This window comes from Danio rerio, chromosome 5 (genome assembly GCF_052040795.2).
Source record: "Danio rerio strain M-AB ecotype USA chromosome 5, GRCz13ab, whole genome shotgun sequence".
Lineage (NCBI taxonomy): Eukaryota > Metazoa > Chordata > Actinopteri > Cypriniformes > Danionidae > Danio > Danio rerio.
In genome coordinates, this window is record NC_141025.1 from 31,230,058 (window position 1) to 31,257,918 (window position 27,861).

General features: G+C 36.5%; 2 protein-coding genes across 3 annotated transcripts in view; one reads left to right on the forward strand and one right to left on the reverse strand.

Annotated features, from left to right (window-relative positions):
* The window catches only part of adamts15a (ADAM metallopeptidase with thrombospondin type 1 motif, 15a), a 30,103-nt gene extending 28,093 nt beyond the window's left edge, over window positions 1–2,010 (forward strand). The window contains exon 8 of the mRNA NM_001126429.1: window positions 1,191–2,010. Coding sequence (NP_001119901.1) covers window positions 1,191–2,010 — 820 coding nt within the window. The remainder of the gene's footprint in view (window positions 1–1,190) is intronic.
* The window catches only part of adamts8a (ADAM metallopeptidase with thrombospondin type 1 motif, 8a), a 202,840-nt gene that overhangs the window by 53,539 nt on the left and 121,440 nt on the right, over window positions 1–27,861 (reverse strand). The gene's annotated exons all lie outside the window — the stretch shown is intronic.

Sequence of the window (27,861 nt, forward strand, 5' to 3'; positions counted from 1 at the left end):
TGGTGTGAGGCAACAGTGCTAACCACTGGGCCACCGTGCCACCCATCAAGGAAACGAGGATGAGTAAGGGTGGAAGGGGGGATTTTTCAAACTGAAGATGACTGTAATATGAAGCTTTGGTTATTTATGGTAAAATCATCTGATTGGTGAATCATGAATTGGCTAATACGGGACCAGCCGTGATTAATCATAAGCATGTGATCCTCTCGAATTTTTTTTATAAATAAACTTCACTTAAATATGACTGGTGTATGTGTTTCCCAGTGATGGGTTGCTGCTGGAAGTGCATCCTCTGCGTAAAACATGTGCTGAATAAGCTGTGGCGACCCCAGATTAATAAGGGGACTAAGCCGAAAAGAGAATGAATGAATAATTGAATGAATGAATGAATGAATGAATGAATGAATGAATGAATGAATGAATGAATGTGACTGCAGATGACTTTACGGAGAGCTTACGACCTACTAAGTATGGTTTGCCTTAAGAACATGTGGTCAACCGAAGTAAGAACAAATTTAGTTACAAACTAGCTAGTAAGTACTCAGCCTCTTGTGTGGGCTTCAAGCTTACGAACAGCTGGTGCAACCCTACCCTGGTGAGAGAACATTCTACTTTTTAAATTTTTTCACCTCCAATTCAAAGCCTAAGATAATGAATGACAAAGTTTAAATCTCTCTTTCCATCCATTTGGTTTATGAATGAGATCAACAGTGGAAAGTAGGCAGTGTTTAGCAGCCCTTAAACGTGTATTTGCACAAGAGAAATTAATGCTCTGGCAACTGTCACTGAGTTGCTATGGTTACTACTGATGTTTGGGGGAAGCACATTTATTTTCGAACTGTGATCAAAACTGACTGGAACTCCCTGAGTGATAAACTTTTTTAGTGCACACCCTCCAGCCAATCAGAATAAAGATTTTCAACAGACCATTGAATAGATAATTTTATTGCAAACCTTCCAGCCAATCAGACTCAAGAATTTCAACTAATCATGAAATAAAGAAAATTTAAAAAATGGGCTGCTTGTTTATGTGGGTATTGACGTCAGTTTTCAACTGTATTTCTCAGAAATGGCTTGCTGCCATTTTAATACCGCAAATTCTCATTCTCGATATTTGTTCTGTGGTAGAGATGACATTCCAATAAATCCCAAAACCATTCTGATAATTTTCCTGACTTTTCTCTTCCCAGGCATGGTTACAATTTTGTGGTCATGCTTCCCATGGGATCCTCCAACATCGACATTAGGCAGCGTGGCTACAAGGGCATCACAAGCGATGACAACTATCTTGCTGTCAAAAACAACCAGGGCAAATACTTGCTGAATGGAAACTATGTAGTTTCAGCCATGGAGAAGGATATCCTGGTGAAGGGGAGTCTGCTGCGCTATAGTGGAACGGTTGGGTCTTCAGAAACTCTACAGGCTGTGAAGCCTCTGGGTGAAGCTCTGATAATTGAAGTGCTTTCTGTGGGCCAGATGACACCACCACGTATCCGCTATTCTTTCTACTTGCCACGGGAGAGCAAAGATAACAAGGCACAAAAGAAAGAAGAAAAAGCACGTGCAGAAAACAGCATTCTTAGGGAAGAAGGTGGAGTCAATAAAGGTGGAAAAGAAGCAGATATTCTCAAGGACAAAATCGCACCTGCATATGTTAAAGACATCGCATCAAAACCAGGGAAGTGGGTGGCAGCAGGGTGGGATGTCTGTTCGGTTACTTGCGGTAATGGACTCCAGAGGAGAATGGTGCAATGTCTTGGGGGAGATGGTGGGCCTGGGGTGGACTGCGAGCCTAGCCAAAAACCGAGTGCTATTCAGGCATGCGGAGACCCTTGTCCTATGTGGGATGTGGGCGACTGGTCCCCCTGCTCCAAGACCTGTGGGAAGGGCTTCAAACGGCGACTGCTTCGCTGCATTACAACTGTGGGGAAGTTGCTTCCCAGGGAGAAGTGTGTGGACAAGAAGAAGCCACAGGAGCTGGACTTCTGTTCATTAGCACCTTGTAAATAATCTGTACCTCTCTTTATTATTTCTCTACATGGACCTTCTATTTTGTCAAATTACATATTCAACAGAGAAAAGAACAAAGGCTATAGTTTAAATGTCCTCATCTGCTTGACAATGGGAAAAAAATAACAGCTGTGGAAAAAAATGACAAAAAAGAAAATGAAACTGAAGACTGAGGTCATGAGATAAACAGGCTTGAATACAAATGCAAATAGTACTCTACCTCTGATTATAAGCAAATTATTAAATAATCTATCAACTGTCAATCACCCAGATGAGACTAATAATTTATGGTATTTTTGCAAGGTGTCATTTATATTTACATGACATTTTTACATATACATGGTTTTATGTTTGTGTATGTGAAGTATTGACAGCATCTAAAGCAGAACAAATTAAGAATGCTCTGATTATAGTGTTCTATAAATATGATATGATCTCTAAACAATACAGCTATGGATTAAAAGAGACCAACAAAAAAATTAAAACATCGTAAAACCCAACAGTCAACTTTATCATAAAATGAGTGTAGTTAACTCAAAAATTACTGAAAGTTAATTCTATTTGTTTGAAACTAGTGTTGAAGGTAATGAGTTAATTAAATATCTCATTACTTAAATGGAGTAAGTTCACAGTACTTATATAGATTAGTTTTTTAACTCAAATGGTTTGTAGTAATCGGTTTCCTCATATGGTTTAAAGTGCTTTAACCTATTGGGTTTTACAGTACTCAGTTGGTTTGAGTTCTCTTCATTTATTGGGTTTTACTGTGCTCAAATGGCTTCATTTACTCAAACAGATTAAGGTCACAGTACTCAGGATTAGTTTTTGAACTTAAATGGTATGTTGCAATCAGTTTCCTCAAATAGTTTGAGTTACCCTAACTTATTGGGTTTTACGGAGTAGGTATGGGCTACTGTATAGGTTAGAGTTAAAGGGTAATTTTTGTTTTGTTCTGATAACAGTCTGAAAACATTTCTTTCAAATTTCAATTCAAGAAAAATTGAAATTGGCCAGAATAACAAATGTTTTATTTGGTGTCATTAAAAATCAACATTATTCCAACAAATATCTTAACTGTTCTGAAAATTCAAGCATTGGTAGAGTTGTTAAACTTGTTTCTCTCTTATCTTATCTTTTAAAGAATATAGAAATTTTCATAATTAATCAAAAATAGTTTTAATTAAAGACAACTTGCAAAATCTAGAAAAACTGTGAATGTTTTTTTCCTACAAAAGCTGTAAAAAGCTTATATTTATTTGCCTATAAGTTGTTTATTTGTAAAATGCATACATTTTAGATGCTGTCAATAAGTCAATCAAGTATAAAACATGAAAATGAATAAAATAGAATCGCACTTAAATACTTAAATGAGATGGAATTGGGCATGGCCATGCAATGTCAAAAGCAGTGTGATTATCAAGCTTAAACTGCACAAAATCCATTGGTTTTAACCAAACAGCTTTGTTTCCCCTGCAGAAATCAGTGTAAACATCATTATTTGTGTGAGCAATTGATGTTTGAAATCACCATTAATGAATGTGTGCAGTGGAGGCCAAACCAAACACTGATATAGTCCATCTGGGTGAACAAAACATTCCACAGGGTAAATAATAACCTAGCTCAGAAATGCCCTCATACTGCATCAAACTGGCTGCAATCTACCATTTGATAACCACTCCTCTTCAAACTAGAGACTTTTAACTGACAAGTGGTTAGTTATGAACCACAAATGATCAACATTTGTGAAAGTGGTTAATATTTGCTATGGTTTTTTTTTTTTTTTTTTTGCTGGTTTGCTAGTTTTTCACATTATTTAACGACTACGAGGAAGCACAGGCTAAATTTCCAGCAGCACATTATCCATGTCAACAAACAGGCCCAAATATTAGCTTTTTTTCACAAATAGAGCGAGGAAGCCGGTTATCCCTGTGCATTACGTCATGCAAATAAATGAAGTCATCTGTGTAGTAATGTAGCTGGAAGTCTTCTAACTACTTTCCACATGGCCTTTCGTGCAATTCAGTGATCCACCTTTACTGCTGCAAAATGACGTGCAGTAACTTTCGAGGGGCCATTTTGACAAAGTACAGATCATGGAAATGTTTAAGTCTTCGGCGCTGTATTAGCCCCCCTAAAATGAAAACAGCCTTATGTACACAAAGCCTGTGTTTTATCAGTACATGTGTGCTAGCATGTTAGCCAACTCTACTTGCATGTCCATTCATCTCCTTTAAGTCCCTGTTATTTAGCTCAGCAGATCTCTTTTTTGGGGGGCCAGCATGTTTCCTGCTGTCAGCCGTGTTCTGTACTGCCAAACGCATTCCCTCCATGTCCAGCTTTGAACCAGAATGCTCTTTTTTTTTGGTGTTTGTTGTAATGCTGTTTATCTCCTCTCCTCTACCTACCACTGAGCCAGAGGTGCAGCTGCTATAATCATGCCCTGTCTGGTACAGTTGCCATTTTAACTAAGTTATTATTACTATTATAATGAATTTCAAGAACTGGGGGCTGGTGGCACAAGGTTGTACAGTGTGGTGCCCTGTGTTCAGTGGCTAGTCGTTCTTTGTACACAGTAAGTGAAAATCCCTGTAATACGCTAAACATGTTTGTGATCAAGGTTCTTCAGAGTGACCATATCGTCCATCTAAAAGATGGTTTCTTTATTTCTTTAAAGCATATTTTTCTTTTGCATTTTTTTGTATGGCAAAAGATTTCAATGTCCTGCATGGGCTTGTATACCATGTATACAACCATCTGGCTGTGCACAAACAATTCATGTAAATACCTATTATGTCTTGTTATACATATTTTTTTTCTCATCATGCTTCAAGGTATTTATTCCAAATAAAACATTTAGATATATTTTGTGGTGTAATCTTGAGTCATTTTTCACAAAAGTCTTTCTTACATACTCCCAGGGCCATTTATATCGAAGTTGATATTTAGCTGCACCATATTGGTGTTTCTTACCATCTAGTTATTATGAGGTGAGTTGTTAGCCCAAAGTTTAACCACCAATCTGAAGGTCCAGGACATACACACATACATTAGGGACAATTTTAGCTTACCTAATTCACCTACAACATATTTTTAGATTGAGGGGGAAACCGGAGCACCAGGAGGAAACTCATATGAACAGAGGGAGAACATGCAAACTCCACATAGAAATGTCAACTGACCCAGCTGGGACTCAAACCAGCGACCTTCTTTCTGTGAGGTGACAGCGCAACTAGGGTTGGGTTGGTAGACGATGTCATCGTCCATTGTTGATAGACATCATGATGCTGAGCCGGCATCGCGATCCTCCGCCCCCGTTGCAGTAGCAAGCCACTCGTGAAAAACACACACTCAGTCCTGGTGAAAACTCATTTGTCTTAGTTTTAAAACAGCATTTTAGAATGATAACGATCCACGTCCACACTGTGTTTTACCTAGCATTTCTGAACAGCTCTCCGTCCACACGCTTCAGTTGTACTTAGTAATTTTAACGAAAACCTCAGATATTATTGGTTGGTTCCTGTTGGTTGTGCACCTTTTTTACCAACCAAGTTTGTTGACGCCATTATAACAACAGAGATCACTCTGCCTTTTCGTGCCAGAGAAAAAATGATTGACAGGTGGCAATTTGTGTGTAACTTATTTTTAATTATTTATGATTTGATTACTTATAGGTAAAACAAAGGACATGCAAGTCAGGTAGTTGAAATGGCAGGCTACAAATAATTAATTCCGATGAATTAATTAATTATTCATAAATAATTCACCCCCACCTATGACGGCAATGCCATCGTCTATTGCGATGTTTCACATTAGACATTATACAATGCCAAATTGGTTGACATTGCCCGACCCTACTATCATCTGCGCCACAGTGTCGCCCCCCTAATTGCAAACATACCATACAATATGGACGCCTAACACAGAGGAATCTAAAAAATGAAATATATTTGAAGCTCCCAAGACAATGAAAGGAGAGAAAGATGGAAAAAAGAGGTAATATTTCAAGCTGTTGAATGTAACAGCTGCACGCTTGCCGTCTCAGGCCTTTTAAGGCAGTCTGACCTTGATGGGACGAGTATATAACTTGGAGAGCGCTATCAGTGTGCATTGTGAGACAGATTTGTACTATTACATCAAGCAGAAAGCATTGATCTGTCAGTGGCCAAAACAGTCAGATTTCAACTGATCTACATAAAGACCAATACAAGACTGAACAACAGTGAAAGATAATCTTACTTCCTCAAGTATTTCCTCCTTTGCTTTTTTTAGCCTAATTTGATACATTGTTTGAAGTTCACTCTTGATCCTGAAGAGTTATGCTGGTATATCAAAAGCTCTTTGCTGATCTTTCAACACCAGGTTTGTTTTTTTACAGTGTTTTGGGGAGGGATGAAGTAGTTGTTTTAATCCCTGTTTGTCGATATTCCTCTCATAACCACCATCTTTTTTTCCTTGATGTTACGTATCATTAACAAACAAAAATGAAAAGTAGCTTTGACAGAATGACACTCACTTAACATCAGGTCTAAAAGCACTGACCCATAAACCTTTGTCCATAAAGCTTTCTTTGAGGATTTTATATTCAACCACATGTTGAATGGACATGAGAAGAGAGAAATTGCCAGGGAAAGTGTCATGAGAAAGCAATGGTACAAATGTATATTTCTATTGGAAGAACCGATGTTTTCCTAGTAACGGCCATGATGAAAACCACAACCGAAATGATTTGGCAAGGACACGCACTGAGGAATTTCTGTGCTAGAACCACCACAAACACAAAACCCATCTGATTAAATTAACATTTTTAATCATCCACCAGACACTTTTATCCAAAGTGACTCACAAATTAGAATTTAAAACCAGTAATTGTCAGGGGCAAATAATATTAGAACAACCACAGTATGGGTTTCCACAAGAATAAATCTGAAAAAGTCTTACTGGAGAAATGGGAGAAAGACAGTAAGGCTGGGCTAAAGATTTGTTTTTCTGTGTATTTTTTTCCATATTTTGACAAAAAGATATTTATATGACAACCTAGACATAGTGACCAGTTAATAATTCTTACTAAATCAACAACAAAAGAAACATTTACATTCATATTAACTTAAAGAAACAAATATGAAAATATGCAAGAAGTGCAATCTTCCTGAATTAAAAAAAAAAAAAAAAAAACTATATACAATACATAGAACAACTGACAGGTCCATTCATTTGCATTTTCACTTCAAGATATAATGCACAGATTTATTTTTATTATTTGTAAGCTAAACGTTTTAATATAGATATTATTGCTAGAATTCAATATGTATTGTCCAACCATAAGAAGCTGATTCTAAAGGAAGTATCTTTTACAGAGCAGAGCATTGCGATGGTCTGAGGAGATCAGCACAACAAATTCTTTTTAGTTATTATTGTGTAAAAACTACCAAGAAAGTCTTTGGTTAATGTTTCCCAATACATTTTGTTTATAAAGCTTTGAAATCAAATTTTATCCAGTTACAACCAAAGCCAAACGATTTCTCAGCCAGGTCCCATATGGTGAGTCACAGTGCTGCCTGAGGTGGAAGTATTGAAATGTAGACGCTTTTTTCACTGTCATTTACAGCCACTACAACTGTATGTTGCTGAATGTTTGCACCAAAAACACTGTAAAAACTATACTTTTAGGCTGTAGGAGAGAAACAATAACCTGACTAAATACTTGCTATTATCCAACATAAACTCATACATTTCTGGAGATCTTGAATTATGTAGCCAGAAGTACGTATGGCTGCATTTAATCTTTAAAACGAACACTACAGGGTGGTATGACATCCTGCCTTTTTGCACAGAAAGAACAGGTCCAGAAAGCTGGTAAGAAAAAAAAAATTGAATAAACAAGTAAAGAACAGGGTGGGAATGTGGTAAAATCTGAAAACGTGGTAAAAATCAGACGAGGGCTTTTCTTTTACCGGATTGATTTTTTAAAACTGTCGATTGGGTTTAGGGAAGTGAGTGGGCGGGTCAATCTGTGCTTTTTTAAAACACTATTAGTTGGGTTTAAAGAAGGAGGAGGGTGGGTCAGTCAATCGATCAGTCAGTCAAGTCATTCAGTCAGTCAGTCAGTCAGTTGACAGCAGCCTCTGGTGGATATACATGAGAAGAGCAGGCGCAAATGGCACACGTGAGAAATTTTGAGATCTGAAAAAGTGAACACAGCACCCTCTGGTGGATTTTTGAAAACAAAAACTGAAAAAAAGTAGTTCCTGGGAAATATCTGGCGTTTTCAGGTAGGTTTTCAGAATGAGCCTGGGTTGGTATTATCAGTCTAATAGAGTCTTTCTTCAGCATCTTTCTCAAATCAAGACAAGTTCTAAAATAATTTCTAGATGAACAGAAAAAAAAAACTCGGTACACTTTGGGCTCTGTTTTAACGATCTAAAGCACATAGCACATGTAAACTTTAGGAACGTCCAAATCCACAATTGCCATTTTAAGGATGGGAAAAATGATTGGTGCTCCCAGTGCATCATGGTCTAAAATGGGTATCCTTATTCTCTTAAGTTATGAGTTTGTTCTGGGTGTAACATCCATTTGACTAATCAGAGTCTAATGTCCCATTCCCGATAAGAGCGAGTTCTGGTAGCTATTTACATGCAAGCTGAAAACTGAAATCTCCATTAGTGAGGAAACAGATCTGCTTGTGCGCAAGTTTAAAGGGAGCAGACAATACAGAATGAATCAGATTCCACAAAAGCCCCCTAAGGTGAACAAACTGTTGGAGGAGAAAGCGGTTTTAATATTTATGTAGACAATAATAATATTGTACAGTTTAGTCTTTTCATTTACCATGTATAAAGATATTTGTGTGCTGCTTTGCATCCCAGTGTGTGTAATAAGCAATGTTTCGATGCATTCTTTACCCACTTATTGCTAACATGCTCTGTAAATAACAACAAAAAACAGCTTTTAGTTGGTCAATGTTGTGGTCTATTTCAGCTGCCTCAAAACAGCAACTGGCCCACAGTGTGGCTGAACACAACTTTTTCATCAGCATGCCCATAGGTGCAAATGCATTTACTATTTAAACAACATGGTGCAGGATGTGAAAATTATACCAGCACCAGGATGAAACTAGCAATAAATGTTTGCCTGGCCTCGTATTGTGTCAGGTGTATGATAAAGACTTATGTTATGTCTTATTGATTTGATCATTTGAATTACCAAAGTTGCTTTAAGGCCTCATGATGATGTAGAATGGTTGCAATTATAGATCTTTCATAAAGTTTTTAGATCTGTTCTCCATTACACACTGGCATTAGAGTAACACTTGAGTTATTTCATCATACATTTGTACTGTAGTACACATATTTTCAGTTGTGTAAGATATTTTTGTAAGATATTTATTTATTCTTTATGGATCGTGTTACAAGTGGAATGCCAGTGCTATGTGACCGCATTTCACCTCATTATCATCTCTTCATTGACAATCAGCTTCAGTTATGTAATAAACAGATAGTTTACAAAGAAAAGATGTTGCACCCATGCTCTTTTTATTAAAAGTGACAAAACCCCAAATACATCCAACTCCTAAGAGCAAGGAAAACAGAGCAAACACAAACGCACAAGGGGGGCCTAAAAAACAGTCCTCAATATGGAAACCATCTAACAAGTTTACACTGGACAAAGAACTGGAGCAAATACTCTTCTATATATAACATGCTAATCAGGTTAAACAAGGCACAGGTGCTAATAATTACTGCAGGGAAACATTAGAAACAGGAAAAAAGAAAAGGCAGAAGAATTATTACTATATAAAGCTTTAAAATAGGAGCCTTCCTTAAAAATGGCCCCTTAAACTAAACTGAGCACTGCCAGTTCACTTGGGACGTATTAAGCAGTACTTAATTTGCATATATACTAAGAGATAATTGTATATCATTAATCACTATAAATTACACAAACATACAATTATACATATTAATAAATCTGACACATCATTTTATATGTGCACTGACACTACTAATAACAAACAATGGTTTTGCTGGCCTCCGGATGGACTGTGCCATAACTGCCGCCAATTGTTCATTCAGTTTGGCCGATGCAGCATTTCCAAAGTGGAACACTTCATGTTAAACATTCATACAAAACAACTAAATGACAGATGAAACATTAAACAAAATGGATCATTCATGTGTGAAACGTACTGAGAATATGGGTACTGAAAGGGGAAACAGATTGTTCAACCTGTCCATGTGTTAATGTTTACATGTGCAACCATTTCTCTAACAGAGCAAATTATAAATGAGGTGTATATGTATTATGCATTTATGTGTTTGTGTCATGTTGATTGACAATCCTCTCTGTTAGCTTTAACACATTAGTCTTTGTTGCATAAAAAGGTTAGTAAAACCAACTGTTAAGTGGACTTAACTTAATTTTTTATAATTATGCACATAGTTGATTTACTTTAAAAGTGATTACTCACTGAAGCTAAGCAGGGCTGAGCCTGGTCAGTGCCTAGATGTGAGACCACATGGGAAAGCTAGGTTACTGTTGGAAGTGGTGTTAGTGAGGCCAGCAGGGGGTGCTCAACCTGTGGTTTGTGTGAGCCCTAATGCCCCAGTACAGTGAAGGGGACACTATACTGTCAGTGAGCACCGTCTTTCGGATGGATGTTAAACCCAGGCCCTGACTCTCTGAGGTCAATTAAAATGCCATGGCTGACGCGCACCTCTCAAAAAATTTAACTACACATCGCAACGATGCATAGTGCAAGCTCTGTGATTGGTCGGTTTCGTAGCGCTGATAAGAGTGGGTGTTTACCTTATGATTTAAGGTAAATCATTTTTTTTACCTTATTTGCTGGCAAGCAAACCTTGTGTTTACCTTATGATTAAAGTTGTTGCACATCCACCACATTAGCTACTTGTACATTAAGGTATTGTTCAGAAAAAATAAAACACCAGCGAAGACTCGACACAGAGGAACATTAAAACCGACTGCCAGCTAGTTTTTCGTAAGTGTTAATGCAGAGTAACACAAACAGCACGCAGAAGTATAAATGCATGGCAACATGCAAGGCAGGCGCCGTGGGTCATGCCGATCACTCGACACAGAAGTATAAACCAGCCTTAGGGAGTAAGGGTGTAACCTCTGTGTCCTGGCCAAATTTCCTTCATTGGCCCCTACTGATCATGGCCTCCCAAATCATCCTATTCCGCCAAATTGGCTGCATTACTTTCTCTCCACTCCATCAATAGCTGGTGTGTGGTGACACACTGGCGCCCTTGTCCTGTGGTTGCCGTCGCATCATCCAAGTGGATGCTGTACACTGGTGGTGGTGCGGAGAGACGCCTCCTCATGATTGTGAAGAGCTTTGGGTGTATGGCCATACACGATAAAATCACTATACAGTATAAATACACATTAATTACTTACTTAATTTTATGGCAAGGAGTTTACTTGCTTTTTTGAGAAAAGTCAACTGATTGTATATGTACATGGCAATTGAATCTACACTGAACTAAATTGTTTCTATAAATTGCTTTTACTGCCTGGATTTAGTCAGATATGTTGAACAGAAAGCGAATGGCTCAAGCCCAACATCTTTCCGTGTGTTCAGAACACTATGAAAAGCAAAGAACAGCCATTACACAGATATGTGCCATTAATTCTTGCTGTGTGAATATGGTAACCTGGTAATATGGCCGACAAAATAAATACGTGCTGGTTTTGCCTGTGTTGTGAAACAGTCCTAAGGCCACATCAATAAGAGACAAATGAAAGACCATGAACATCCTTCCAAACTTGACTTCACATGAAAGTTTGACTTCTCATCATTTTTTCCATGCTTTGGTTTGCTCTCCTGGAGTCAGTAGGGAAACAGTTTTTGCAAAACTGCTTTGAAACAAAACATATTGTGAAAATCCCCGCGTCTGCCTTCACAGAAGCAGCCAAATGTATCATAGTCTGTTTATCTGTCTTTTACAAGTGCTAATAAAACATGTAGGCTTTCGAAATGTATGCAAATTTTAACGCAAACAATGTTTTTTTCAGAATATTATTAAGAGGACTGAGATTATGACAAGATGCAAACATTTCTGGGAACTAAGCTTGACATTTGACTGCTCATTCGCTGCTTTGGGATAAAGAAAACAATGTGACAAAACAGAGGGAAAAGAGGAATCATGGGATCAGATGAATGACAACATTTCATAAAAGTCTGGGAAGTGGTTAAATAATGAAAAGGTAAGGTGAGCCTTGATTCTTGTTGGCTTTTACTTGCTACATGAAAGTAAAAAGTGGGGTAATGACAACATTTCTCTGACAACTAGACCTAAAAGTTGAAATTAAACCAGCTCAAGAGAGATCAGAACAGAAATATGTCATCCAAACATATCCGCAAGTACTTACATTTGTTTACACTTCAGTTTACTGAAAGAAATGTTAGCTGATTCTATGCTGTCATCTAGATGTTCATTTGTGCTTGGCTTTCTTTAGCTTGCGGTTTGAGAGCAGTTGGGCTCTGGCCATGTCAGTTTGCTTGCCAGACCTTGAAGACTGGCTTGACGGATCGCAATGCAGGACATCTTAAGGGAAATGTAGAGCAAAATAGAGAGAGAAAAGAGAGGATGAAGTCATTGCTCTGTGCTATAAAGCTCCACAAGCAGAGCTCTCTGCAGGAGTGAGGTTCATTACAAACCTGACACAGTTAGGGGGATTCCTGCTTTCTCAGTTTCCCCTCAGATGGAAAACCGGACTCTAAACACAAACATGCAGTGTTCATTTTGAGTTATGCAGTTTTATGGTGAACAAACAACAACCAGCTAGACTTAATAAACCCGGGCCTGCAGGCTGCACTAATAAAGATAATGATTTTACACTGGGTGAATGTTGTCTGATAAAGGTCCAAAAGCTCCAGAACTTCAACATAATTAGACACTAAAACACGGGCGATAAAATAACGAGAGAGAATCAATTAAAGTGCAAACACTAAAGAAAAAAGTACTGAAGGCTCTACAAAATAAATGGTTTAACATTTACATGGATTTAGAAAAGCAACAGTGCGCGAAATGTCCTATAAATCAAATTATTCTAAAAACTCTGGATTTCTTTCCTCTGATTGGTCAATCACCATAACGAGCTGTGTTACAATTTAGGAACTACAATCTTCAAAGGCAACTTTCAAAGACTTATCGCATCGCTACAGCATTACAAAGCATTACTAAGGTATGGCTTTATTAATGCTTCATTATATACACTCACCCGTCACTTTGTTAGGTATACCTTACTAGTACCAGGTTGGATCCCCTTTTGCCTTCAGGACTGTCTTAGATTCAATAAGGTACTGGAAATATTCCTCAGACATTTTGGTCCATATTGATATGATAGCATCACGCACTTGCTGCAGATTTGTTGGCTGCACATCAGTGATGCGAATCTCCTGTTCCACCACATCTCAAAGGTGCTCTGTTGAATTGAGATTTGAGAACAGTGAGCTTACTGTCATGTTCAAGAAACCAGTCTGAGATGATTCAACCTTTATGACATGGTGCGTTATCCTGCTGGAGGAAGCCATCAGAAGATGGGCACACTGTGGTCATAAAGAAATGGACATGGACTCAAAGGGTGCCAAGAAAATACTATTACAATACCACCACCAGCCATGTCAATTGTAGCCGCACTTTCCTGTTCTTGGCTGACAGGAGTGGCACCCGAGGTGGTCTTCTGCTGCTGTAGCCCATCTGCCTCAAGGTTTGATTTGTTGTGTGTTCAGAGATGCTCTTCTGCATACCTCGGTTGTAACGAGTAGTTATTTGAGTTACTGTTGCCTTTCTATCAGCTGACACCAACAACTATGCCACATTTAAAGTCACTTAAATCACCGTTCTTCCCCATTATGATCCTCGGTTTGAACTGCAGCAGATCGTCTTGATCATGTCTATATGGTTAAATGCATTGAGTTGCTATCATGTGATTGGCTGATTAGAAATTTGTGTTGCTGTATCTAATAAAGTGGCCAGTGAGTGTATGTACATACTGTAACTGGGCCAAGGTGAACACATTTTGACAGGTTGCTTTTAGAGTGTTTAATATAATTTAAAATTCTACAAAACAAACATTAATGTGCATGTTTCATGACTCTCAGCTGTTTGACTTAGGATGTTTTTTAATATTAACATAACTGTAACATTCTTGTACTGTGTTCTTTGTATGCTATACATTGTAAAGACTTTATCTAAAAGCTTTATCAAAATGTGTAGGTAAAGCTGCAAAACATCCACATGTCTATTTAATTGGTGGATAGCCATGTAATGAGGATGGTTATGCCATTCTTGCAAAAATAAAGCCCTTCATGATGATACAAGACTCCTCAACTTTGCTAAAAGAGGTTTAAATAAACCACATTTCCAGTAACAAGTCATGATCAAACAAATGTAGATTTGTATTTTATGCCTCAATTACACTATGACTGTAAACAAATGATCTAATTCCTCTTGTTCAATAAACGGAGATGTCTAATTTTAATAAGGCGTGTTGGAATACAGATGGATTTTAAAATTGAATTTGGGAGTTTTGTTTGTGAAAATGAAAGATCAGCATCAGGAAATCCCCCATTTTGGGATGAAATAATAAAAGACAGTGGAGGATCTGTACAGCCATTAATTAAGCACAGAGATGCTGACATAGACGATCAGGGAGGTCTCAGTCTCTGAACTCACTGGGCCTCATCAGCAAGATTCTTGGCTCAAAAGATTATTCGTTCCAGACATACATGCAAATAAGCCACTTGACTACTTTTAGAGAGAATGGTGTGGCTTGTGCAAGATCAACCAAAAAAACAAATGCAAACAACATCAATTAACTCATGCCTTGTCATACGAGAGGCCAGCACTGCGGCGTGAGGGAATTCTTTTCTCTCCGGTTAAAGTTTGTTCTCATATCAAACTCATATTGTGAGGTAAACCCTGAGAGAAATCAAACAAAAAATCGATAAACAGATGCATGTGCCTCAACTTGGTGTCCATAACTTAGGCGAGTGCAATGATACATTCACTTTCTTACTGAAGAATAGCTAAGAAAAATCTAAGAAAGAAAGGCAGAATGAAATTAGATCCAAAAAGGACTAGATTATTGTACTGTTAGTAAACAGGATTGAGTCTTAAAGGAGACGTGATGTAAAATAAATATCTGATGTCCCTTCAGCTTAAAATATAATATTATATATATAATATAATAATATAATAATGTTTTTATAACTATTTAAAACTGCCCCTTTTAGGCTTTGATCCCAATTGTGCGGATTTCTGCGGAATTATTTTGACAGTGTCCAGCGGAGTATCATAACCAAAACCTTAATATATTAAATAAAAATAAATAAATTACTGAATCAAAAATGAATAAATTCAAATTTACACATTTACTCAAGTAAATAAACAGAATGAATCATGGGCTAAAAATCTGCAGAAATCTGCGGAATTCTATGGAAAATCTGCAGAATTCTGCGCTCGCAGATTCCGTGTGGGCCTACTAATGAGGTAGAGTCACTAATGGGCGTGGCTTTCCTGCTCTGATGACACATACAAAAGAAGAATGTCAATCAAAGTGTTTCTGCAGACTGTTTTTTTTAAATGTGATTCTAAATGCGATTCTTTTACTATTAGGAGTATTTTTACTAGGGATCCTCTGATCGATGGGCCAAAGATCAGTATCGGCCGATAATCACATTTAATGACTCGATTGGTACTCACCAATCTGGCTGATTTCATGAACCAATCACAAGTGTTTGTTTAAGAGTTTACAAACAGAGGAAGTCACACTTGTGCTCTTGTATATTATGCATAGCCTACGGCAGCCACAACACGTGAGAAGGTAAATGATGTGTGGGGGCATGACTTATTGATGCACTCGCGTCACAACAGCTAAAATACAGTATATACAGATACGGTGTGACCTTTGTTTATACAATCTATTGGCACGTCTTGCATTAGTGATGGTCTTTTTGTTGCAAGTGCAACCACTGTAGTTATTGTTTTTGAGCTGTTGTAAGACGAGCAGAGCGATTATTTTCATACCGATTTTTATAAATGTTACATTATTTTCTGTGAAGCTGCCTCTGGCCATATTCACACCTTAATTGTTAAAAGAGATGTGCTTAAGGGATTATATGCAGCATCCCTAATTTGAAGAGTTTGGTTGCAAATGAAAAAAAATGAAAAACAAAACGTCATTTTTTTGACATTTGGGTTTTATTATTGGAAATCACTGTTCAGATGTACCTCAATCTATGTGTGAATTGCTGCCATTAATAACATTTAAGAATGTACATTTTAGGCCTACTACAAAATGTATTTTTTTACAAAACGCGACAATCAACTAGACCAGTTAGACTCTGTGACACCGCAGCTCCGCCCGCTCTGATCATACAGCGTTGGTTTTCAGCAGCAGAGTGAAGGAGCCACCCTTCACTCCTTCTATAACAAGCTACAAGTTGTTTATCTAACTAACTTATTCTTACTTATCAAACAAATCATTGATTCACTAGCTTTTCTTAATGGTAATACTGTAGAAGAATATAGCCTAGGTGGATATAGCGTTTTGCCAAAAAAATTTAATAAATAAAAAGTTATTTTATGTTGTGTACATTCTGGCCAAATCTAACTCAGAATCTTATTATTATTAATCAATCTTTCTATATATTATTCCATATATTTATAATGTATAGTTTTTTTTACCAATTTAAGATGTTTGACAATGTTTAGATTAATATGTTTCATTTTGGCTTGGTTTTTGACTTATTTATAAACTATTTTTGGACATAAAGTTAAATAAAAATTACATGGATTTAAAAATGTTGTGTCCTCGCCTTCACTGAGCTCAAGTAATAGTTTAATGTACAAAAATTTTGAATGAACTTGACTGCTGATGTCTTAAAAAATGTCAAATAACCAACATTTTTCAAAATGGATATATCTCGTTTTGCAACGAAATTCTTCATTCATTCTCTTAAGTAAGGTGAGATCTCCACTTTAGTATCATACTTAGAGCAGAAATGTGCTTAATGCATTATAATAGGCATAGGCCGATATAATGCCCTGTTTTCACTGAGTGGTACGGTACGGTACGGTACGGTACGGTTCGGTATGGTTTTATGGCCGTTTCCACTGTCAAAAGGCATACCAAACTGAACCGTACCGTACCACTTTTTCGACACTCTTTCAAAAGGGTACCAAACATGAGAAAGGGTACCAAAAGGTGGAGCTACACGTGCAGCTGAACACTGATTGGTTTGAGAGATACATCACAAGCTCGTGCGGAGCTAGCCAGAATAAAAACAAAGGAATTGCAATGTTTTTATACACAGCCGAGACATTACACTGTAAAACTATATGCATATAACAACGAGCCATGGCTGACTCGAGCTCAAACAAACCTTTTCGTTGTCTTGATCTACAGACACAAAGCCAAGAAGAACAAAATCTGTCGTGTCCTGTTGTTGTTTTACGAGGCCGTCTAAAAGTGCGAGCAGTTTTTGCTTTCTTCCAGGAGCTCGCGATCGCGTCTATATTTGAGATAACAAACTTCTTGGGCTGATGATAATAACGTGTGTGTAATTATTGAATTGTCTCCATCATCTGATCCATTCATAAAGAAAAGGACAAATGCGAGAGTGAAGGGCGAACAAAAGAGAAGCTCGACAACACAAAGGAGCAAATTGTTTCAGCAACTTGAATCACGAACAAACTGCCATGTTTATCATCGCCTTTTGGACTAAGAAGAACTCAGCATTTATTCGAGGGAGAATGACGTCGGCTGAAACTTTCTGTCGTACACCACACCCACCAAAAGGGTACCAAAAGGGAAACGCAAGCCTGATAAAGGTGACCCATACCGACCTGTACCGTACTGTACTGTACTAGTCAGTGAAAACGGGCCATAAGATTCTGACGGTATGATAACCTTGGATAAAAATATCACGGTTTCACAGTACTGTGATTACTGCTCTAAAATATATTCTTTTTAAGTGTCTGGGTAAAAAACAAAAACTGTTTTCCCTTTTGAACACAGTGTATTTTATTTTGAGAAACATGTAAAATATTTGAATAATATTGAATTATTGACTTCTGCGGTCGTCATTTGTTTAAATTAAAATTTAATTTAAGACAGCATATTTTATGCTGGAAAAAAGACGTAAATAAAAAATCATACACATACCTTAGGAACGGTATCACAGTTTTAAAACCTTGACTTTTCCAAACCGCGGTATTCCTTACAAAAGGTTATCATTCCATGCCTACATTATAAGGCTAAAAGAATTAGAATCTGTACTTAGTATCGGCCCATCACCATGACAAAAAAATCTGTACTCGGCATCGGCTGCGAAAATCCTGATCAGAGCACCCCTAATTTTTACTATTATAGGATAGGATAATATTATAGGATAAACTATTTGTCCCCAAAAGGATATTTGTGTTGGGCAAGGTGAGGTGCTACAACATTGCTCTAAAAAGACCGTAAAACAAATAAAACAAAACAATTAGGAACAGACAATTAGGAAAATACATTGTTTATAGAATAAGACCGTATATAAGTATATATAAATATATAAAACACAGAACCCAGTATTAAATTCGCTGACATCCCTTATAAATGTAGTTTTAAGCAACACAGTGGCGCAGTAGGTAGTGCTGTCACCTCACAGCGAGAAGGTTACTGGTTCGAGCCTCAGCTGGGTCAGTTGGCGTTTCTGTGTGGAGTTTGCTTGTTCTCCCTGCGTTTGCGTGGGTTTCCTCTGGGTGCTCCGGTTACCCCCACAGTCCAAAGACATGCAGTACAGGTGAATTGGGTAGGCTAAGTTGTCCGTAGTGTATGTATGTGAATGAGTGTGTGGATGTTTCCCAGAGATGGCTTGCAGCTGGAAGGGCATCCGCTGCGAGAAACATGTGCTGGATAAGTTGGCAGTTCATTCCGCTGTGGCAACCCCAGATTAATAAAGGGATTAAGCCGAAAAGAAAATGAATGAATGAATAAATGTAATTTTTGCATAGTAGGTCTTCTTTAAAGTGAAATTGGACAGTTTCACTATAAGTACTATAGTTATACTATATATTATACTATAGTTTTGCATTTAGTTAGGTTTCTGCTTTGTCTGTAAGCTTAAAATAGTCGAAAAGAAAACATGCAGCTATAATCTGACCCAAACAAATTTCATACTGATTGTAATGTAACTAGCTAGTTCTTTCAATGTGCTTGCATCAAAGTAAACTATGCACTCAGACCCTTTATAAACAATCCAAACCTTTTACTGTTTGAGCAATGACGCAATCCTGGCATGCAGAAGATCTGTATTGGAATGTAGAGTGAAAAGATAAAAGAGCAGCGAAAATACTGTATATGGCAAATCTTATTTATAGACATATAATGTCCACAGGCAACATAAGTGCTTTAAATTATACCCAGCCAAGGCTTCTTGTAAATCTGAACTGCTTTTCTGTTTTCTTTTATTATGAAATATTGGCATCACCCCACTAAAACCACTGCACCTGCTGTCCTGCTCCAACTCATTTCAAATGATCCCACCGCAGTTTGCTTAACTGACAAGACCTTGGCAGATCTGTGCTGCTTTTATAGCTGTGAGGTGAAGAAAGTAAAGAATTTCCTGATATTTGTTGAGTTTCGTGTTGTTTTCTTATCCAGTCATATGCCAATGTTCATGTGCTTCCAATGTTAACATTATCTTCAGCTGAATTTGAGATTTAAAGTAATCTCAAACATCACATTTCTGCTGTATAAATCAAGAAATGAGCTGATTCTGAGGCCAAATAAGGAAAGCAAAATTGATTTTAAGGCTGTTCTGACAGATTCAGTGAGTTTTCCTTAAATTGATATGGTATAGTCTACATATTAGCTTCAATTAGACCAGGGGTGCCTAATACGTCAATCGTGATCCACTGATCAATCACAAAAGTAGCATGGGTGGATCACATGGCATTAAAAAATAGACGTCAGCCTATCATCCATCCTCACTGAAATGCATCGCTTGATTGACATACAGGGCAGCCAGTCTGTTATCTGACCATTTCTGATATATATCTGTAACCATGCATGCAAGAAAAAACACATTTTTATATAGTTTTGTAGTACTTAGCGAAATTGGCGTGGTTAAGTCCAAATATCGTTCCACCATAACTGATGATCATTTGGTAGTGTGCTTGAAGCTGGCTATCAGCAGCTACTGTCCAGACTATGCTTCCCTAGCTGATTCCATTCAGTGCAAGTCATCAGAGTAAGGCATTGACAAAAATCCATACAGAGTTGTAGGGTATTGCACAATTTGGGTTCACACAGTTACGCAAGGTACATCAATATGTATTGTACAAATATAGAATTCTCAATATGCCCATTAATAAATATATGTTTTGCATTTGTAGATCATTTTGACTTGGTCATTTTATAAGTATCTCACATGCTGTAAAAGTGTGGGCACCCCTGAATAAGACAATCTCCTTCAAAAACTCAAGCTAAGAAAAGACCAAACCCAACTGCTTAACCTTAAAGAACCTTTCTTTCCCGGCATCTGCAGCAAAACAGATTGAAACCCAAGTGACCTCTTTCAGGCCGTCCCACCCTTGTCTATAACCATTAAAAGCCTTCAGTTTTATTGCCTCCCCACTGAGCAGATCTCACCCCAAAATACGAACAGACTGGCTCATATATGGTAGAAGGCCTATGCTACACCAATGTATACAGCTGTGTGCTTATTTATAACTTAGAATCTTTATCACTGTATAATGTATCTTTGTAAATTGGATTTTTATTTGAGTATAAGAATTTATTTGGAACAAAATAGCTTGAGACCTGACTCTACTTTCAACTTGACTCTACTTTAATCAACTGATAAACCTCCAATCCAGCCAAATATAAAATCATTCTCTGCCTTTGGATGGTAAAACCCAAACTTTTACTGCTCAATGCTACAACAGATTTAATTAGCTTGAGTAGAGCATAATATTTTGGTAAGGTGTGTCATCAGTTTCCAACAACAGGTGGAAAGATTTTAATGCAAGAGGCTTTACAGATTGGAAACATGTTTCAATGTTTTGTTGTAAACATGAAGAGTGTAGGGAGAGAGATTTAGCATTGGCACAAGCTGAAGTAAAAGAGACAAAAGCAAAGGAGATGAGAACATACTTAATGTAATAAAACTATATAATGCAAATTACGTTCTCATATGAAAAAGATAAAACATACGTGTTCCCTTAGACCTCATTTATTTTGGTCAAAGAAGCCTTCGGCCAATACGTAACGTAACAAAGGGGACTTTTTGGAATTATTTACACCGAGTAATATGTAGAAAAACAATGAAAAGTGCCTGACTGCCAAATAATTGGAAACTCATGAGCCCTGCCCTGCAGAATAAATCAATATCATACCCTGTTTATTTTACAGACTGAGATATTTTACTAGCCATTTGATTGATGGCTTCATAAGTAACACATTCCTTGTCTCCTGCTTTATAAACAAATTATAGAGTTCTCAATGCGTCCTTTAACTGCACACAGTATCATCAAATCAATGTACATATACAGAGACAATGAGAACATACAAGGTTCTGTTTAATTTTGCATGGCGCATCAGGCTCTGTTTACTAGTTTCATCCAAATAAAACAGGGGAAAAAACCCTTTTTATTGCAAATGGTGGTTTTAAACAGAATTTTATATTTGCCTAAAGACCCACCCATTCGTCTAGAGACTCACCCAAATGTAAAGTCATACATATACCCCCACCAACAGATATTTTTTTCACCATCTGAGATTACATTTAATAAAATAACAAAAAGAAGCTAGAAATGTTTTCGCTTCTGTTGTGTAATGTTTATTTTTCTCAAATTTAATAAATTTGGTGTTATCTGGATATCCAGATCACAGATAGGACCACTGTGATTTAGACTTCCTGTCAACCTCAGAAAAAGTTTCACAGCAGTTTAGAAAACTAATAATAAAAATTTTTTATTAACTATAAAAATAAATAAATAAATGAATTTTAAAAAGAAAGGAATAATAATAATAATAATAATAATAATAAAAATAAATTAAATTAAATTACAACAGATCATCAACGTAAAATAAAATAAAATGAATAAATTAAAAATAAAACAAAATGTAGTAATTAATTAAAAATAAAGTAATAAAATAAAAAGTTAATTAATAAAAAAATAACAAATAAAATAAATAAAATAAAATAAAATAACAGATCATCCACATCAAACTTTAATTAAAGGTTTTGCAATGCTTTGCAAAACAGCTAAAAGGCCCGTTAGGGTTTGGAGAAATGAAAAATAGTCCAAAATGATTGAGCTTTTATTAGAAACATCTGAGCCCAATGAAATTGCTCATAAAATGTTCATCTCCCTGATTGTAACCTCTGATTACTGTCTGTCATTAGTAAATTATCGCTCTTGTGAACTACAGCACATTATTACGTACACTGGGTTTAGATGTTTTACTAGCAATGCTCATTTGCTTTTTTCTACAAATAACAATAAAAAAAAAATTTTCAAGTCACACACTACACTTAAATCAACTAAATCCTGGAAGAACTGAACATTAATAGTTACTCTCAGACAGCAGGATCCTGGTTTATAAACAAATTAAAGAGCAATTTGAGTTCAATGATCTCTCTAAGCTAAGACATTTGTCAGGGCGTATATTATCTTAAACAACACTTGTGTATTAACGGATATGGCTATGTATATGTAGAAAACAGTGCACAAAGTTCAAAGTGTTTATAGTTTGCAAGGCCAAATAAGCACAGAATATGATTATGCCTTTTCTTGTGTGCAACTGATAATTATGTGCATAATCATGAGAAGTTTTGATACTACTTTACAAAAATGAAATATAACTTGCTCTTTAGAAAATAGTTTTGTACTTTTAGTCTTGTATTTTTGTGTTCAATTACAAACAAACATCTTTAAAATAAAAAAATAAACAAAAATAAAATAAAAAATTATAAAATATATTTTTTAAAACTTAAACAAATTATTATAAATAAATAAAATTTAATAAAATAAAAAAATAATACTAAAATAAAATAGGGCGACACAGTGGCTCAGTGGGTAGCACTGTCTCGTCACAGCAAGAAGGTCGAAGGTTCGAGTCCCGGATGGGTCAGTTTATTTTTGTGTGGAGTTTGCATGTTTTCCCCGTGTTCGTGTGGCTTTAATTAGTGTTGCGGCTGGAAGGGCAGACGTAAAACAGATGCTGGATAAGTTGGCAGTTCATTCCGTTGTGGCGACCCCTGATAAATAAAGGGACTAAGCCCATGCAAAATAAATACAATTAAATAAAATTTAATTTAATAAAATTATATTACAAAGTAAAAATATACAATAAAATAAAATAAAATTAAAAAAATAAAATAAAATAAAATAAGTGTCGGATATAGACTTTCCTTCATACAGGTTAGTTCTATTATGCTACTTGTTTGGATTACATGTTACTTTAATGGTCCCCTATAAACATTTTATTGACTTTAAGGAACTTTGCAAATACAGATCAAATAGCAGTCATTAGAGTAAAATTATTAGGCGTTTAGCTGTTTTAAGGAATCCTGCTTATTTGAACTTGTGTGCTGAATTACCCTCTAGAGAAATCACTCAGTGCAATTGCTTTCTTTTCAACCTAGATGTTTTGAGGGCCTGATTTATGATTGATGACCAAGTTGAAACTGGGTCATGACCAGGGACAAGTCTCCAGGGTCAATGTCACGACCCCTCAATCAAGCATAGAGGAAAGCTAGAATTCCAACATTCAGCATTCCTGCACTTCACCACTGCAACTAGCTGGAGCCACCAAATACAAACAGTTCTCAACGCTGACAGACGTTATTCAGAAACGTTGCATTTGCAGTGGATGTGTGGAGAATAGATGACGTAATATTTTTGTAGGCCAAATTTTGGCTGTATCACATAAATGGATGTACAGTACAGTACAAGGACAAGGCTCTTGCAGTACTAATTTTAGAGGGGCTAAGCTGAACATCAAAGCACTAGTAGGAGGTTTAAAGGGCTCCTATTTTACCCCTTTTACAAGATGTAAGATAAGTCTTTGGTGTGTCCAGAATGTGTCTGTAAAGTTTCAGCTCAAAATACCATCTATATTATATTATATTATTCATTCATTTTCTTGTCAGCTTAGTCCTTTTATTAATCCTTTTATTATACCAAAGCGGAATGAACCACCAACTTATTCAGCACATCTTTACATGGCGGATGTCCAGGTAGAACATGCAAACTCCACACAGAAACACCAACTGAGCCAAGGTTCAAACCAGCGACCTTCTTGCTGTGAGGCAACAGCACAACCTACCAGGCCATTGCATCGCCCATATTATATTATATTATATTATATTATATTATATTATATTATATTATATTATATTATATTATATTATATTATATTATATTATATTATATTATATTATATTATATTATATTATATTATATTATTATTCAGAAGAAAGTGTAGCTGTTTTTGTAGCCTGTGCCTTTAAATTTAAATGAGCTGGTTACCCCCCGCCCATCCTTCCTACGTATGTGTCTGCTTCTACTGTGTTAGGTCAGATAAACAGCAGTTAGTGACATAACTTGCCATAAGGCATAATTTGCCATATAAGGAGAACGTTTTAAGTAGATAAAAAAGTATCAGGTACAACATCTTGATAGAATGGGTACTTGGAATATTACAGGTATGCAGAACAATAATTTAATGCATTAAAATATATGTTGATAATGATGAATCTACATTTAAATATGCCCCATACCCCAGTCATCACCTCTCATGTACCAGAGGGCCTGGCTGTCTCTATCCAAGCAGCTCTAACATGAGGTCTGTGGCCCTTTGATTAAGATGTTCCTCTATCAAGACTGTCACTGCAACCCCACAGGCTCTTTCGGCACTTGCTCACCTCAGGAACAGTGTGGTTAAAACAAGCGACACACTGGGCTTAACTGATGAAACTGATGAAAACAAAGACGTATGTGTGGTAACAGAATGTTGCACTTTTTTGCTATCAGGGCTAGAGACAATCCAACTATGAGATATACATTGTTATTAGTTAAGATAAAATTAAAGTAAAGACAAAAATTAAGGGGCACACGCTAGCAGGCACATGACCTACTTTATCCAAACTGACATTATAATAAAGACTTTTCATCATTTTTTTTTTTTTTTTGAAACACAAACTCATCAAATGTTATTTTAGCTAACAAAAATCCTAAGAGCAAGATTCTAGGCAAACTCCACCAGTTCTGGTATCTGAAGCCTAAGGGAATTTATTGCCAGATATTGATATTGAAAAACAAATCTGACATGGAAAGATACCAAAAAATTGTCAAAATTAAATACACTTTAAACACAAATAATGTATCATTAGAGCAATACATTTTAATGTTCCACCACAAATAATCATGTTCAGAGCAAAAAGAAAAAACAAGTTGTTTTCTTTTAAAATCCCTACGGGTTGTTTTTGGCAAATGCACTTGGATCTGCACTCCAGCTTCCCTCATTTAGTTAGTTTGGATTAATATGGATAGGAAAACAGCGTAGAGGAAACGAATGAGAAACATGCCAATCCCCTGCCCTTAAGAAAGATATAACTTTCAGTGATTTACAATATTTAAATGCAAAGTTGAAGGTTCACAGTTACATGTATTCCTAACACCTTTAAGTCAAGACATGAATTCAAAAAGCAGTTTCCCCTAATGAACACATTTACTGATATGGTGAACAAGGGCTGCCAAGCTCTGAAAAAGCACCATAAAAACGACAAATATGATTTATGCATTAAATTGTCGTGAAGCCATTTGATAGCTCTGTATGAAAAAAAGATCAAATATGAAACTTCTCTGTCCATTTCTTACATAATAATGTTGTGTAGATCCAAAAAAAAAATGTACAGTGCACAACTGGACTGTTTTGGATTGTTTCAAGTTGCTTTGTGTCCTTTTGGAGCCTTGACCTATATATACGTCATGCCCCACAGACATTAAACCATTTAAAACCACCAAAACCCATTTCTTTTGACCCCAGCAAGGTTTGCGGTAATTGCCCAGATGTGTTTTTGTCTTTAAATTGGATCTAACTGAGAGCAGAAAGAGATAAATAAACAATGTTAACAACATGACTGGACGAGTTTCAAAAATGTGTCCATGTCTGGGCCCAGCTGGACTCTGGGCATTAGATTATTAATGTCTAGAGTTCAGAGGCCTGTAGACTAAAAGAATTTTTTGTGAACAAAAGAAGATTTGACTAAGATATGTTTGAAGCTGTATACTTTACATATGTTGTACATTTGTGTTTGATAAAATTGCAATCGTGTTTGTTTAAATGAGAAGAGGATTCTATTCTAATTTATTCTATTCTAATTTATTCTATTCTATTCTGTTGTTGGAATTTCTATTCAATTCCATGTGTGTTCAATAAAAAAGGTCAGGAGAGGTTTTTATTCTTTATTAAAAATCTTTGTGATTTATTGGATACAAATGAATAATTCGATTCACAGAATTCTGTTATCCTCAATGCAATGCAAAAGTTAGTTCAGCAGGTGCGTAACAACTTTCATTTCCCAACTTTTATAGGCAGCTGATATTAACAGGTGGAGTTTAGTCAAATTCGTCACTTGTCAATCGTTCTCCAGTCCTAAATTGGCCGCACCCATACATACGTCCTCTTTTTCTACAAATTCTCTACACAACATTAAAAGTATAAGACTTTCTCAACTGCACATATTCTGTGTTCAGTTTCAACACATCTCTGCTAACAGGAAGTTTAGCTGCAGAGCTCAAGTTAATTTTAGACAATCAGGTCTTTGCATTTCTATCAGCTTCATCCACTACTACAAAAATGGTTCATTAATATGCAAAGCATATCAGACTCAACAGAAGAAGTTCAGTTAATACAGTATATCACCTTTAAGCAATACAAATACAATTGGTTATTGAAAAAAAAGAGACAAATTTTCTTTTTCGCTATTCTATTCTATTCTATTCTATTCTATTCTATTCTATTCTATTCTATTCGATTCCAATAGTGAACACGTTTTGCAAGACCTGAGAATGCAACCGCTGCCACAGATGTTTCTACTTGTGTTGAAGATGCAGATCCTGATTAAACTCCACACATGGGAAATCTCTGTTTGTTGTATAAAGCTCACTCATAAGAACAAGCCCTAAAAATAAATGATTTCATTACTTATTTGCCTCCAAAAACATTTGCATTTAGCACTAGATCAGATGATTTTCACTGAAGATATTCGGTATATTCTAGGAAAAGAAAGCATTCCAGCCCAAAAAAAGTCCTGGACCAATTAATGCAGGTTTGATGAATCTTCTAAAGAGCTTCTCTACCTCAGTCTCTCGAACTTATTGGAGCATGAACCTCCCTGCTTCACCTGCTAAAGTCATTAATGACCTGTAGATTAGTTCCACATGTAAAAATGCTCCGGTGCACAATGTCAGGTCCCATAAAAGCAGAATGCTGGGCAAGAAACCGTGTGAGAAAGTGATGTAATATTTAAAGGCTTTGGGTTACAGTGCATTTGAAAGCATTAAGGTTATGACCCATTTTAAACAAATAAAACTTTGGATGTTAAGTAATATTTCATAGATAGTTACGCTAGTGTTTACATGCATGTGTACATTTATAGCCAATATTGATAATCACTTGTATGTGTAGTTGGCTTCTGGTTAATGAAGGTCACTTTGCAAATAATTTGCACCAGTGTATCAGCTTTAGCACTCTGCACTGGACCTTGAATGGCTGACAGTCGTGGCTGGATGGTAGGTCCAACTATGCATGCTTATGCAG